The sequence below is a fragment of the Hemitrygon akajei genome, chromosome 16 (genome assembly GCF_048418815.1).
Source record: "Hemitrygon akajei chromosome 16, sHemAka1.3, whole genome shotgun sequence".
Lineage (NCBI taxonomy): Eukaryota > Metazoa > Chordata > Chondrichthyes > Myliobatiformes > Dasyatidae > Hemitrygon > Hemitrygon akajei.
Window position 1 is genome coordinate 1,534,656 of NC_133139.1, and position 13,410 is coordinate 1,548,065.

Here is a 13,410-nt window from a genome sequence, read left to right on the forward strand (position 1 = left end):
TTACCCCTCTCAACCCCCTTCTCTTATCTTCTCCCTACAATCTTTGACATTTTGACTAATGAACAACTTCTCAATCTCCACTTTAAATATACCCAATGATCTGTCCTCCACAGCTGTCTGTGGCAACGAATTACACAGATTCATTACCCTTGGCTAAAGAAATTCCTCATCTCTTTTAAATGGACATCCCTCTATTATGAACCTGTTTGCTCTGCTCCTAAACTCCATCACTATAGGAAGCATCCTCTCCGTAGTCAATCTATCTCAGCCTTTCAATACTCGTTAGGTTTCAATGAGATTCTTCCCTCATTCTTCTGAACTCCAGTACAGGCCCAAAACCATCAAACACTCCTTATACATTAATCTTTTCATTCTAGGGATCATTCTTGTGAAAACCCAGTGAAATTTCTCCTATACCAACACACCTTTTCCTAGATAAGCGGCCCAAAACTGCTCACAATACTCCAAGTGTGATCTCATCAATGACTTATAAAGCTTCGGTATTATGCTCTTGCTTTTGTAATCTAGTCCTCTCGAAATGAATGATAACATTGCATTTACCTTCCTCACTGACTCAACCTGCAAGTTAACCTTAAGGGTTAACCTCTGAAGTCCTTTTGCACCTTTGATTTTTGAATTTTCTCCCCATTTAGAAAATAGTCTACGCCTTTATTCCTTCTACCAAAATGCATAACCATACAATTCCTGACACTATTTCATCTGCCCCTACTTTGCCCATTGTCCTAATCTATCCAAATCCTTTTGCAGACTTCCTGCTTCCTCAACACTACCTGCCCCTCCATCTACCTTCATATTGTCCACAAACTTAGCCACAAAGCCATAAATTTCTTCATCTAAATCAATGACCTATAACATGAAAAGAAGTGGTCTCAACACTGACCCCTGTGGAACAGTACAAGTCACCAGCAGCCAACCAGAAAAGGTTCCCTTTATTCCTACTCCTTGTCTCCTGTCAGTCAGCCAATCTTCTATCCATGCGGATATCTTTCCTGTAATACAATGGGCTCTTATCTTGTTAAGGAGCCTCACGTGTGATACCTTCCCCAAGGCCTTCTGAAAATCCAATTCAACAACATCCACTGACTGTCTATCCTGCTTGTTATTTCCTCTAAGAATTCCAATGTATTTGTCAGGCAAGATTTACCCTTCAGGAAACTATGCTGACTTTGGCCTACGTGCCTCCAAGTACCCTAAAACCTCATCCTTAAAAATGGACTCCAACATTTTTCCCATTACTGAAGTCAGGCTAACCGGCCTATAATTTCAATTCTTCTGCCTCCCTACCTTCTTAAAGAGTGGAGTGGCACTCAAGGTTCAAAGTAAATTTAGTATTAAATTACCTATATGTCATCATATACAACCTGAAGGTTCATTTCCTTGCAGCCATACTCAATAAATTCAAGAAGCATAATAGAATTAATGAAAGACTGCAGCCAAACAATGTGGAAAAGACAACTGCAAAATGCAAAAGAAAAAAATAATAATGATAATAAATATGCAATCAATTTCAAGAACATGAGATGAAGAGTCCTTGAAAGTGAGTGCATAGGCTGTGGAAAGAATTCAATGATGGGGTGAGTGAAATTGAATGATGTTATCCCCTCTGGTTCAAGAGCCTGATGGTGCTGTGGGTTCTAAGGCTCCTGTACCTTCTTCCTAATGGCAGCAGCAAGAAGAGTGCATGTCTTGGGTGATGGGGAACTTGATGATAGATGCTTCTTTTCTACAATATCACTCTGTTTCCATGAGCAACTGTGGAGGCCAAATCATCGGGTGCATTTAAGGCAGAGATAGATAGGTTCTTGATTATCCAGGGCATCAAAGGGTATGGGGAGAAAGCAGGGAAGTGGGGATGACTGGAAAAATCGGCCCATGAGTGAATGGCAGAGTAGACTCAATGGGCCAAATGGCCTACTTCTGCTCTTATATCTTATGGTCACTCCTTGTTGATGTATTCAATGGTGAGGAGGGCTTTACCTGTAAGGATTGGCATACATCCATAACTTTTTGTAGGATGTTCCATTCAAGGGCATTCGTGGTTCCATACCAGGCCATGACGAAACCAGTCAATATACTCTCCACCACATATCTATAGCAGATTGTCAAAGTTTTAGATGTCATGCCGAATCATTGCAAACTTCTAAGGAAGTAGAGGTGCTGCTGTGCTTTCTTCGTAATTGAACTTACATGCTGGGCTCAGGAGCAGCCCTCTTAAATGATAACCCGATGAATTTAAAATTTCTGACCCTCTCCACCTCTGATCCCTCAGTGTGGACTTCCTCATGGACCTCTGGTTTCCTCCTTCTGACATCAAAAATCAGCCCTTTGGTCTTGCTGACAACGAGTGAGAGGCTGTTGTGGCACCAATACTCAGACAGATTTTTAATCTCCTTCCTATATGCTGATCCGTCACCACCTTTGATTCGGGCAATGAGAGTGGTGTCATCAGCAAACTTGAATGTGGCACTGGAGTAGTGCTTAGCCACACAGTCATAAGTACAGCAAGTAGAGCGGGGGCTAAGCAAACAGCCTTGTGTTGCCCTTGTGCTGATGGAGATCTTGGAGCAGATGTTGTTGCCAATCCAATCTAACCAGGGTCTGGAAGTGAGGAAATCCAGCATCCAGTTGCACATTGAGGTATTGAGGCCAAGGTCTAGAAGTTTATTGATTAGTTTTGAGGGGATGATAGTATTGAATGCTGAGCTGTAACCGATAAAGAACATCCTGATGAATGAATCTTCGCTGTCCAGATGTTCCAGGGTTAAGTGAAGAGCCCATTAACTGGCATCTGCTGTGGACTGTTGTGCCGATAGGCAAATTGGAGCAGATCCAAGTCACTTCTCAGGAAAGAGCTGATATGTTTCATCACCAACCTAAAAGCATTTCATCACAGTGGCTGTAATTGCAACTGGACGATAATCATTTACAATTTTCCATTCCTCCAGAACTATTCCAGAATCTAGTGATTCTTGAAAGATGATTAATAATGCCTCATTAATATCTTCAGCCCCCTCTTTCAGAACTCTGGGGTGTAGGTCATTTGGTCCAGGTGACTTATCTACCTTCAGACCTTTCAGTTTCCCAACCACTTTCTCTTTAGTAATGGCAACTAAGCTAATTTCTGCCCCCCTGATATTCTCAAATTGCTGGCATTCTGCTAGTATCTTCCACAGTGAAGACTGACACAAAATGCTTTTTAAGTTAATCCCCCATTTGTTTGTCCCCAATTACTACCTCTCTGGCATCATTTTTCAAATGGTCCAATATCCATTCTCACCTCACTTTGAGTCTTTATATATCAGAAAAAAAGCTTTTGATATCCTCTATTTTTATTATTGGCTAGCTTACCTTCATATTTCATCTTTTCTCTCTTTATGGCTGTTTTTAAAAGTTTCCCAATCAGCTAACTTCCCCTTAAATTCTATATTATATATTATGTATGTTGTCTATATTATATGCCCTCTTTTTTGCTTTTGAGTAGAGGGAAGTACAGCAGAGGTGGGTTGAGGAATTAAATTACAGATCTCAAGAGGGTCTGGCAGCTGATGGTGCCATGAATGCTTTGTGGGATACATAGGATATTACAGATCAGGGTGTGAAGAGTGATTTGGCACGAGAGGGAGGGAGAAACCGTAGAGCGTTCTGAAAAACATGAGAAATTGTAGTGCTGATGAAAGATCTGAGCCTGAAACCTTCACTGTTTATTCCCCTACATAGATGCTATCTGATCTGCTGAGTTCCTCCAGCATTTTGTGTGCACTGCTCTGGATTTCCAGCATCTGCAGAATCTCTTGTGTCAGGAATCTCTTGCTCATGCATGTGTGTGCATTTGTCTGCACATATCTGCATAAATGTTTTACTCTTTATGAGTGCTGAACGCCCTTACCTCAGTACCAAGATACAGTTGCATTTCTACCCCACCAGTTTTGAGTGAGAGGGAGAGAGAGAGAGAGAGAGAGAGGGAGAGAGGGAGAGTGAGAGAGAGGGAGAGCGCATGCACCAAGGAAGTGTCCCACAGTAGCAAGGAATGTGATGGCAGGTTATTCAGGGGGAGGAATTTCCACTGTGACACTGGGCAGGGAATGGTCACTGGTAAAACTGTTATGTGAAACAGTGATCTTAAAATAATGAGGTTGTTCTACAGTGACAACAAAACTGATTCTGATTCACCTGCAGGGCTGAGAAAGGTTTAGAAGATTCAGACCAGACACTGGCAAATGGGCACCTTGGTCAGCATGGACCAGATGGACTGAAGGGCCTGATTCCATGTTGTATATCTCAGAAACAAGAAAGGGTTGTGCCACGGATAAGAGGAGCTGACTCTTCTTCTGGTTCGAGTGTGTGTAAGAGACACTTCCTCACTATCCCTGTGTGATAGGGCAGTGGGCCGTTGAGGGGCACCACGGTAGGGTACTGTTCAGCGCAACACTATTGCAGCTCAGAGCATCTGGGTTCAGAATTCAATTCTGATGTCATCTGTAAGGACTCTACGTCTTACCCGTGAAAGGTTTAGGTTTTCTACGGGTGCTCCGGTTTCCTCCCACAAGATGGAGGCATGCCAGTTAGTAGGTTAATTGGTCTTTGTAAATTGTCCTATAATTAGGCTACAGTTAAATCAGGGGTTGCTTGGTGGCACAGCTCAAAGGGTTGAAAGGGCCTATTGTGCACTGTATCTCAATAAATAAATCTCCACAAGGAGGGATTTGAAAGCAGGCAATAGATAAAATACAATGACTACTGGAGAAGATATTCTCACCAGGTCTGACATACTGCAACCGTGGCTGAGGCAGAGACATTGTGATCATCAATGAGGCCGTGATGGTAACGGAGCCTGGAGATGTACCCGGTGGGGACAAGAGGGGCCACCAGTGTCACCCCACTCTCCAGCACTTCCTTTATGCTGGCCAGCCTTTGCACAGCTCATTAGAACATGAATAGCCTCCTAATCACCAAAATGGACCTGTTTTATAACATCTGCAATATTATGATCAGTAATAAATGCTAATTTATGATGAAAGGATCACCTGACCTGTATCCTTTTTCATTTTCTCCCTCAGTCACTCACAGCTGCTCACTGAGATATTCAATTCCTGGACAGCCCAGGGCAATGAGGAATCTGGCACATTTCTCTCAGGGGGTGGAGGGTGGAGGAAGTGTATCATTCTTCAAAACATTTTTTCTGGCTCGGCTGTCATTTCATAACAGAGGGTGAAGGCATTTTTTAAGGAGATGATGTTCAGTCAGCAATCTCCCAGCTCAACCGTTACCATATAGCCACTGTTATGACTTCTTCGCAGCTGCAGCGATATGTTGAGCCCAGGATACATCCTCAGAGATGTTGATACCCAGGCATTTGAAATTACTCACCCTTTCTACTTCTGATCCCAGTATGAGGACTGGTGTGTGTTCCCTCATCTTACTCTTTCTGAAGTCTACAATCAGTTCTTTGGTCTTATTGATTTTGAATGCAAGGTTGTTGCTGCAACACCATTGATGCACCATCAATAACTCTCGGAGATGGGAGGCAAACGATAGGCTATTATTAGCTGCAAACGTGACCACAACATCTTAGAGACTGAGGCAGGAGCAGTGCCTCCAATCACCTTTATACAGGGGTCTGTGGGAGGAGCCACAGGAGCAGTCAGCAGAGGGGCGTGTCCAGACAGGTATACACATAGTTTACCACATTCACCCCCCCCTTTGTTTTAAAAGAGAGTCCCCACGGGGCGAAGTTTCTTACAAGTATATTTACAGGTTAAGTCTATCAGGTGGTCTGAGTCTGTCGCTGCGATCTACGTAGCACTGGTGGTGATTACACCAGTGCTGGTGGTGATTGCACCGGTGACGGTGGTTGTGCTGGTTCCGGCCTGACTTGAGGTGCCAGCCCGTTAGGCGTCAGTAATCCCTCATGCGTGTGCCTGGTGCCCGGTATGGGAGTGTCGTGAGGAGTCTGCGTAGGGCTTGGTGTGCGCGTGGGCCTCGGCTGAGAGGGGAGTGTGCGCGGGGTCTCGTGGGTATATATATATACATACACACACACACACACACACACACACACACAGGTGGGTACGGGGTTCATAGTCACCGTGGAGTGTTCGGGGTAGGGGTCTGCTGCTCCTGTGAGCGCCAGGTCGGGGACGGAGACCGTGTCCTCCGGCCCATCAGGTAAGACCATGTAGGCATACTGGGGGTTTGCATGTAGTAGGTGAACACTCTCGACCATCGGGGAGTATTTATTGCTCCTCACATGTTTCCAGAGCAGCACTGGCCCTGGGGACGTCAGCCAAGCCGGTAGGGTGGTCCCAGTGGCAGACTTCCTGGGAAAAGAAAAGAGTCACTCATGAGGGGTGGCATTGGTGGACGTGCATAACAGGGAGTGGATGGAGTGGAGCGCCTCGGGGAGGACCTCCTGCCAGCGAGAGACCGGCAGTCCCTTTGACCTAAGGGCTAAGAGTGTGGCCTTCCACACTGTGGCATTCTCCCTCTCCGCCTGTCCATTCCCCCGGGGATTATAGCTCGTGGTCCTACTAGTAGCAATACCCCTAGCCAGCAGGTACTGGCGCAGCTCATCACTCATAAACGAGGACCCTCTATCACTGTGGATATAGCAGGGATATCCGAACAGAGTGAGGAGCTGGCGCAGGGCTTTTATGACAGACGTGGCAGTGGTATCGGGGCAGGGGATGGCAAAGGGGAACCGCGAGTACTCGTCAATAATGTTGAGAAAGTAGGCATTGCGGTTGGTGAAGGGAAGGGGGCCCTTAAAGTCAACAATCAGTTGCTCAAATGGGCGGGTGGCCTTGATAAGGTGTGCCTTTTCAGGACGGTAGAAGTGCGGTTTGCACTCAGCGTAGACTTGGCAGTCCCTGGTCATCGTCCTGATGTCCTCAAGGGAGTAAGGCAGGTTCCGGGCTTTCACGAAATGGTAGAGTCAGGTGACCCCTGGGTGGCAAAGATCTGCATGGTGGGCATATAGCTGGTCGAGCTGCGCGCTGGCACACTCTCACCGTGATCGGGCATCAGGGGGCTCATTGAGCCTTCCAGGCCGGTACAGGATGTCATAGTTGTCGGTGGAGAGTTCTATTCTCCACCTCAAAATTTTATCATTTTTGATTTTGCCCCGCTGTTGGTTGCTGAACATGAACGCAACTGAGCGCTGGTCCGTCAGCAAGGTGAAACTTTTGCCGGCGAGATAGTGCCTCCAGTGCCTAATAGCTTCCACTGCGGCCTGGGCTTCTTTCTCCACCGTGGAGTGCCAAATTTCAGAGTCTTGAAGGGTACGAGAAAAGAATGCTACTGGCCTTCCTGCCTGATTCAGGGTAGCCGCCAGCGCGAAGTCGGAGGCGTCACTCTCTACTTGGAAGGGAATGGTCTCGTCCACCGCATGCATCATTGCTTTGACAATGTCCCCTTTAATGCGGTTGAAGGCCGCGCGGGTCTCAGCTGAGAGTGGAAATGCGGTGGATAACCAGGGGGCAGGCCTTGTCTGTGTAGTGGGGGACCCATTGGGCGTCATAGGAAAAGAAGCCCAGGCACCAATTGAGGGCTCTGAGGGTGGTGGGGAGAGGGAGTTCCAATAGGTCGGGGTCAAGGCCAATGACCCCATTCTCCACGACATACCCAAGGATAGCAAGTCGGGTGCTTCTGAACACATACTTGTCCCTATTATAGGTGAGGTTAAGAGCTTTGGCCGCTTGGAAAAATTGTTTGAGGTTGGTGTCGTGATCCTGCCAGTCGTGACCGCAGATGGTGATGTTATCCAAATATGGGAACGTGGCCTTCAGTTGGCACTGGTCCACCATCCGGTCCATTTCCCTCTGGAAGACAGAGACACCATTCGTGACACTGAAGGGGATGCGCAGGAAGTGATAGAGCCTGCCGCCCGCCTCAAAGGCGGTGTAGGGGCGGTCCTCCAGGCGGATGGGGAGCTGATGGTAAGTGGATTTCAGGTCTATGGTCGAGTACACCTTGTACTGGGCTATCTGATTGACCATATCCACGATGCGGGGTAAGGGGTACGCGTCAAGCTGCGTGAACCTATTGATGGTCTGGCTATAGTCCACGACCATCCTATTTTTCTGCCCGGTCCAAACGATGACCACCTGGGCCCTCCAAGGACTTGTGCTTGGCTCAATGATCCCCTCCCTGAGCAGCCGCTGCACCTCTGACTTAATGAAGGCCCTGTCCCCCGCACTGTACCTCCTGCTTTTAGTTGCCACAGGTTTACAGTCAGGGGTCAGGTTGGCGAAAAACGGTGGGGGAGGGATCTTGAGGGTGGAGAGGCTGCAAGTGGTGTCAGTAGCGCGGCCGTTGGCATGGTGTTGGGTGGGATGTGTGGGTCGGTGTGTGTGTGTGGTCAGTAGTGGGGTATATGATGAAGTCCCACAAAACTTAGGATTTCTGACAGTGATTGGTGGGAGAGGCCCGTCATACTCCATTGTCACACTTTTCAGGTGGCTCTGGAAGTCGAGCCCCAATAGCACAGGGGCACACAGTTGAGGCATCACCAGTAATGCAAAGTTCCGATATTCTGTGCCCTGCACCACCAATGTTGCTACACAACCCCCCCGGATGTCTGTGGAATACGATCCAGAAGCCATGGTGACCATCTGGCTTACCGGCTGTGTCACGAGTCCGCAGCATTGCAACGTGTCCGGGTGAATAAAACTCTCAGTGCTGCCCGTGTCAAACAGGCAGCTAGTCCTGTGCCCCTCCACCAGGATGTCCATCATTGACCTTGCAAGCTGTTGTGGAGTGCTTTGGTCGAGGGTTACGGAGGCCAGAGTTGAATCGCCGTCTTGGTGCCCGGTAAGCACCCGTGGGTCAGAGGCGGGGCGAGGTGATGCCGACAAAGATGGCCACCCCCACGCCTCGCACGAGGCAGGTAGGCAAGATGGCGGCAACCAAGATGGCGATCCCCATGCCTCACACGTGGCGCTGCTCGACCCCGCTCGTGGTTTAGACTTACAGGCCTTGGCGAAGTGACCCTTCTTTCCACAGCTGGAGCAGGTAGCCTTTCAGGCCAGGCAGCGATTTCAGGGGTGCTTTTTGAGTCCACAGTAGTAACACTGCACGGACTTGCGACTGGCAGCAGCCGTGGTCGACCCGCCGGCGGGTTGCGGGACTTCACGGGCTCGCAACTGGCAGCAGCTGAGGTTGATTGGCCGGGTGGCGGGGTCTGCAGCGTCCATGAGACCGGCGGGAGATCGCGTGGCTGGACAGCGTCAGCGTTGTGAAGAGCACCCTCCAGCGTACCAGCCAGCTCGATCGCCGAATGTAAGGTAAGATCGGCATTTTCCAGCAGCCGCTGGCGCACATACACTGACCTGATCCCCCGTAACGAAGGTGTCCCGTACCAGGAGCTCCGCATGCTGTTCCGCCATCAGTCCCCTGCAGTTGCAGGCCCGCACGAGTGTCTGTAGGGCCCTGACAGACTCAGTGCTCGACTCTCCGGCCCGCTGCCACCGTGTCGCTAAGCGATGTCTCGCGTAGATGGTGTTCACTGGCCGCAGGTACTGTCTTTTGAGGGCATCCAGTGCCCCGTGGTAGGTCAGCAGGTCTCTGATAAGGGAGTATACCCGCGGACTGACCCTGGAGAGGAGAACTTTGTGGATGATAGCAGGCTCAGTCACGGGAATCTCTTCCAGGTACGATTGGAAGCATGCAAGCCAGAGTTCAAAGGCAATGGCTGCTTCGGGAGCTTGAAGATCAATGTCCAATCTGTCAGGCAAACGATAGGCTTTTATTAGCTGCAAATGTGACCACAACATCCTGGAGACTGAGGGACGAGCAGTGCCTCCAATCGCCTTTATACAGGGGTCTGTGGGAGGAGCCACAGGAGCAGTCAGCAGAGGGGCGTGTCCAGGCAGGTATACACATAGTTTACCACAACCATTCAACTAGCTGATCTATCTCACTCCTGTATGCCCTTTCATCACCATCTGAGATTCTGCCAACTATAGTTGCGTTGTCTACAGATTTATAGATGGCATTTGAACTGTACCTAACCACACAGTCATGGGTGTAGAGAGAGTCAAGCAGTGGACTAAGCACACATCCCTGAGCTGTATTAGTGCTGATTGTCAGAAAGGTGCAGATGTTATTTCTGATCCCTACAGATCGTGGTCTTCTGGTGAAGAAGTCAATGATCCAGTTGCAGAGAGAGGTACAGAGGCCCAAGCCTGTAGCTTCTCGATCAGAACTGGAGGAATGATGGTGTTAAACACTGCACTGTAGTCGATAAATAGCATCCTGGCAAAGGTATTTGTATTGTCCAGGTGATCCAAGGCCACATGAAGAGCCAATGAGATCAGGTCCGCCATTAACCTATGGTGGCGATAGGCAAATTGCAGTGGTCCATGTCCTTGCTGAGACAGGAGTTAATTCTAACCATAACCAATCTCTCAAAGCACTTCTTCATCGTAGATGTGAGTGCTACTGAACTATAGTCATTAAGGCAGCTCACCCTGCCCTTCTTGGGCACTGGAATGGCTGTTGCCCTTTTGAAGCAGGTGGGAACTTCCGAGTGTAGCAATGAGAGATTCAAAGTATCTTCGAACACCCAGGCTAATTGGTTGGCATAGATTTTCAGAGCCCTACCAGATACTGCATCAGGGCCTGTAACCTTGCAAGAATTCACACTCTTGAAAGACCCCCAATGTGAATGTTCCTGAGAATGGTCATTGCAGAGGGTGACAGCCAGACAGCTGTGTGTGACAGTAAGGACTGACGGACAGCTTGGTGTACTAAGTGAAGGGATGCAGTTGTCCAATGGCTGCTAACTACACATTGATTCTGAGGAGGCTAAAGGGAACTAGACCATGCAGATCCATACTCACGTCATTCTACAAAACAGAAAGGTTCAAAAGTTCTAAGTAAATTTATTATGAAAGTACATATCTATATCCATATTCAAACATGAGATTTATTTTCTTGCAGGCATCCTCAATAAATGCCTAAGAAAATAATAGCCATAACACAATCAATGAAAGACCTCATTAAAACTGGACTTTCAACCAGTCTGCAAAAGACAACAAACTGTGCAAATACAAAAAAGAAATAAATAATAATAATAATAAATAAATCAGCAATAAATATTGAGAACATGAAATGAAGAGTCCTTGAAATTGAGTCCATAGGTTATGGGAACAGTTCAGTGATGGGGCACATGAATTTATCCCCTTTGGTTCAATAGCCTGATGGTTGAGTGGTAATAACTGTACCTGAACCTGGAGGTGTGAGTCCTGAGACTCCTGTACCTCCCTTCTGGTGGTAGCAGCAAGAAGAGAGCATGACCTGGGTGGTGAGATTCCTAATGATGGATGCTGCTTTTCCTCCGACAACACTCTGTGTAGATGTTCTCAATGGTTGGGAGGGCTTTACTCATGGTGGGCTCGGCTGTATCCACTACATATTGTAGGATTTTCCATTCAGTAGAGAGCATCCTAACAATCTGCATCACTGCTCGGTACAGAAACAGCACTGTGGTGGGCAGGAAGGCTCAACAACAGGTAGTCAAAACTGCCCAATGCATCACCGGCACCAGCCTACCCAGCATCAAGGACCTATACAGAAAGGTGCTGGAGAAAGGCCAGTAACATCATGAAGGATCCCACCCACCCTGCTCATGGACTGCTTGTACCACTCCCATCGGGGAGGAAGCTACGTAGCATCCACACCAGGACCACTAATCAACACCTCCACAACTTTTTATTATTATTTTTCTTTCTTTTTTGTAGTTTTATTTTGTGCTGTATCAGATCCAAAGTAACAATTATTTCATTCTCTTTTGCGCTTGTGTACTGGAAATGAGATTAGACAAATCTTGAATAATAAAATGTTGCCCAGTGTATTTTGCAGACAGTGCCACAGTGCACCGGTGGTGGAGCGGATCAGCGTTTAGAGGGAATGGGTGAGCAGTGAATATGGAACATTAGAACTGCCTAATCCAGGTCATGGGAAGTCAAGAAGTGACATTCAAGGGAACTGTGTCACCACAGTTCACCTGGCTGAGTTCTTGATCTGTGATGAAGGAGTTATTTATTTCTTCCACGCTTCATGTACAGCATATATATCAAACTCAAGGCCCGCGGTGGAATTATCTTTGGCCCACGAGATAATATCTAATTACTATTAAAGCTGGCCCCAGTAATCGAAGCGCCTATGGCGTATGATATGGCTAATGCTGAGTTTATTCAGGTACCAGGTTTTCAGGGTTTTTAGTGTTTATTCGGCAGTCTTGCTCGGCAGTCTTCTTCATAAGAAACGGAATTTGTAAAGTGAAACACTTTGTAGTTATAGCAGAGACTGAGACACATGAGAGCAGGCTGAAAAAACGGAGGCAACGAAAGCTGCGTTCACACGCGTCCGACTGATCCGGCCCGCATGAAGCTGCATTTTGCTCAATCCGGCCCGTGACCTAAAATGTGTTTGACACCCCTGATGTACAGGGTGTGAGGTGGGATTTGTGGATCTGAAGCACAGTCTCTCTCACCAATATTATCTTCATTTAACTAACAACACATGGGTTATTGAAAAACACACACAGGTCAGATCAGGACTCTGTGACTCTGTGGTCCTGTGTAACAACACTGGTGTTCAGTCACATCACCCACGCTCCCTGTACCCCACAGTTTGTAAAACCACACTCCAGTGGACACAGCACCACACTGAGATCTTACCTCGGAAACAGTAGGCATCGTACTTGGAACCAGGGTCGGGGAAGCCTGTCCTGTTTGGGAGTTGATAAATTGTCCTTACTCCTGGCGCATCCCCACCACAATTCCTCCGGGGAATGTTGATAGGATAACGCACGCTCCCATCAGCCAGCCAGCCCGCATCACAACGATCCAAGCCTTGGCTCCACGCCAGGAACAGCTGGCCAGCGGTGGCTAACTCTGCCCCTTTGATCAGGCACTGGTGCATTGCCTCCGAGAAGTTCAACTTCTGAGGAGCTGATTCATGAAACACAGAGCCTGTGAAGAAAGAAATCTAGCTCTCAGTCAGTGTCACAGGCATGAGGTGACTTCTCTCAATTACTCTGTGTCCCCTCTCTCCTTTTGACCAACAAGGTCCAACCTCAGCCGACAGCCCTGGAGTCTGAAGTTGGACCCCTTATTGTTTCTGTACCGAAGACGCCGCGCCCCAGTGGCTCCAATGAATACAGACCGGTGGCATTGACCTCCCACATCATGAAGATCCTGGATAGACTTGTTCTAGATCAGCTCCGGCCTATGGTTAGGCCACACTTAGACCCCCTCCAGTTCACCTATCAGCCCCGACTAGGAGTTGAGGATGCCATCGTCTACCTGCTGAACCGTGTCTACGCCCACATGGACAAGCTGGCGAGCACTGTGAGGGTCATGTTTTTTGACTTCTCCAGTGCGTTCA

At 48.0% G+C, this 13,410-nt stretch overlaps 1 protein-coding gene across 5 annotated transcripts in view; it reads right to left on the reverse strand.

Moving 5' to 3' along the window:
* Positions 1-13,410, reverse strand: part of ncanb (neurocan b) — a 416,144-nt gene that overhangs the window by 282,246 nt on the left and 120,488 nt on the right. For all 5 annotated transcript variants that reach the window (XM_073068065.1, XM_073068064.1, XM_073068066.1 and 2 more), the window contains exon 6: positions 12,702-12,995. In XM_073068065.1, the coding sequence (XP_072924166.1) occupies positions 12,702-12,995 (294 nt within the window). The remainder of the gene's footprint in view (positions 1-12,701; positions 12,996-13,410) is intronic.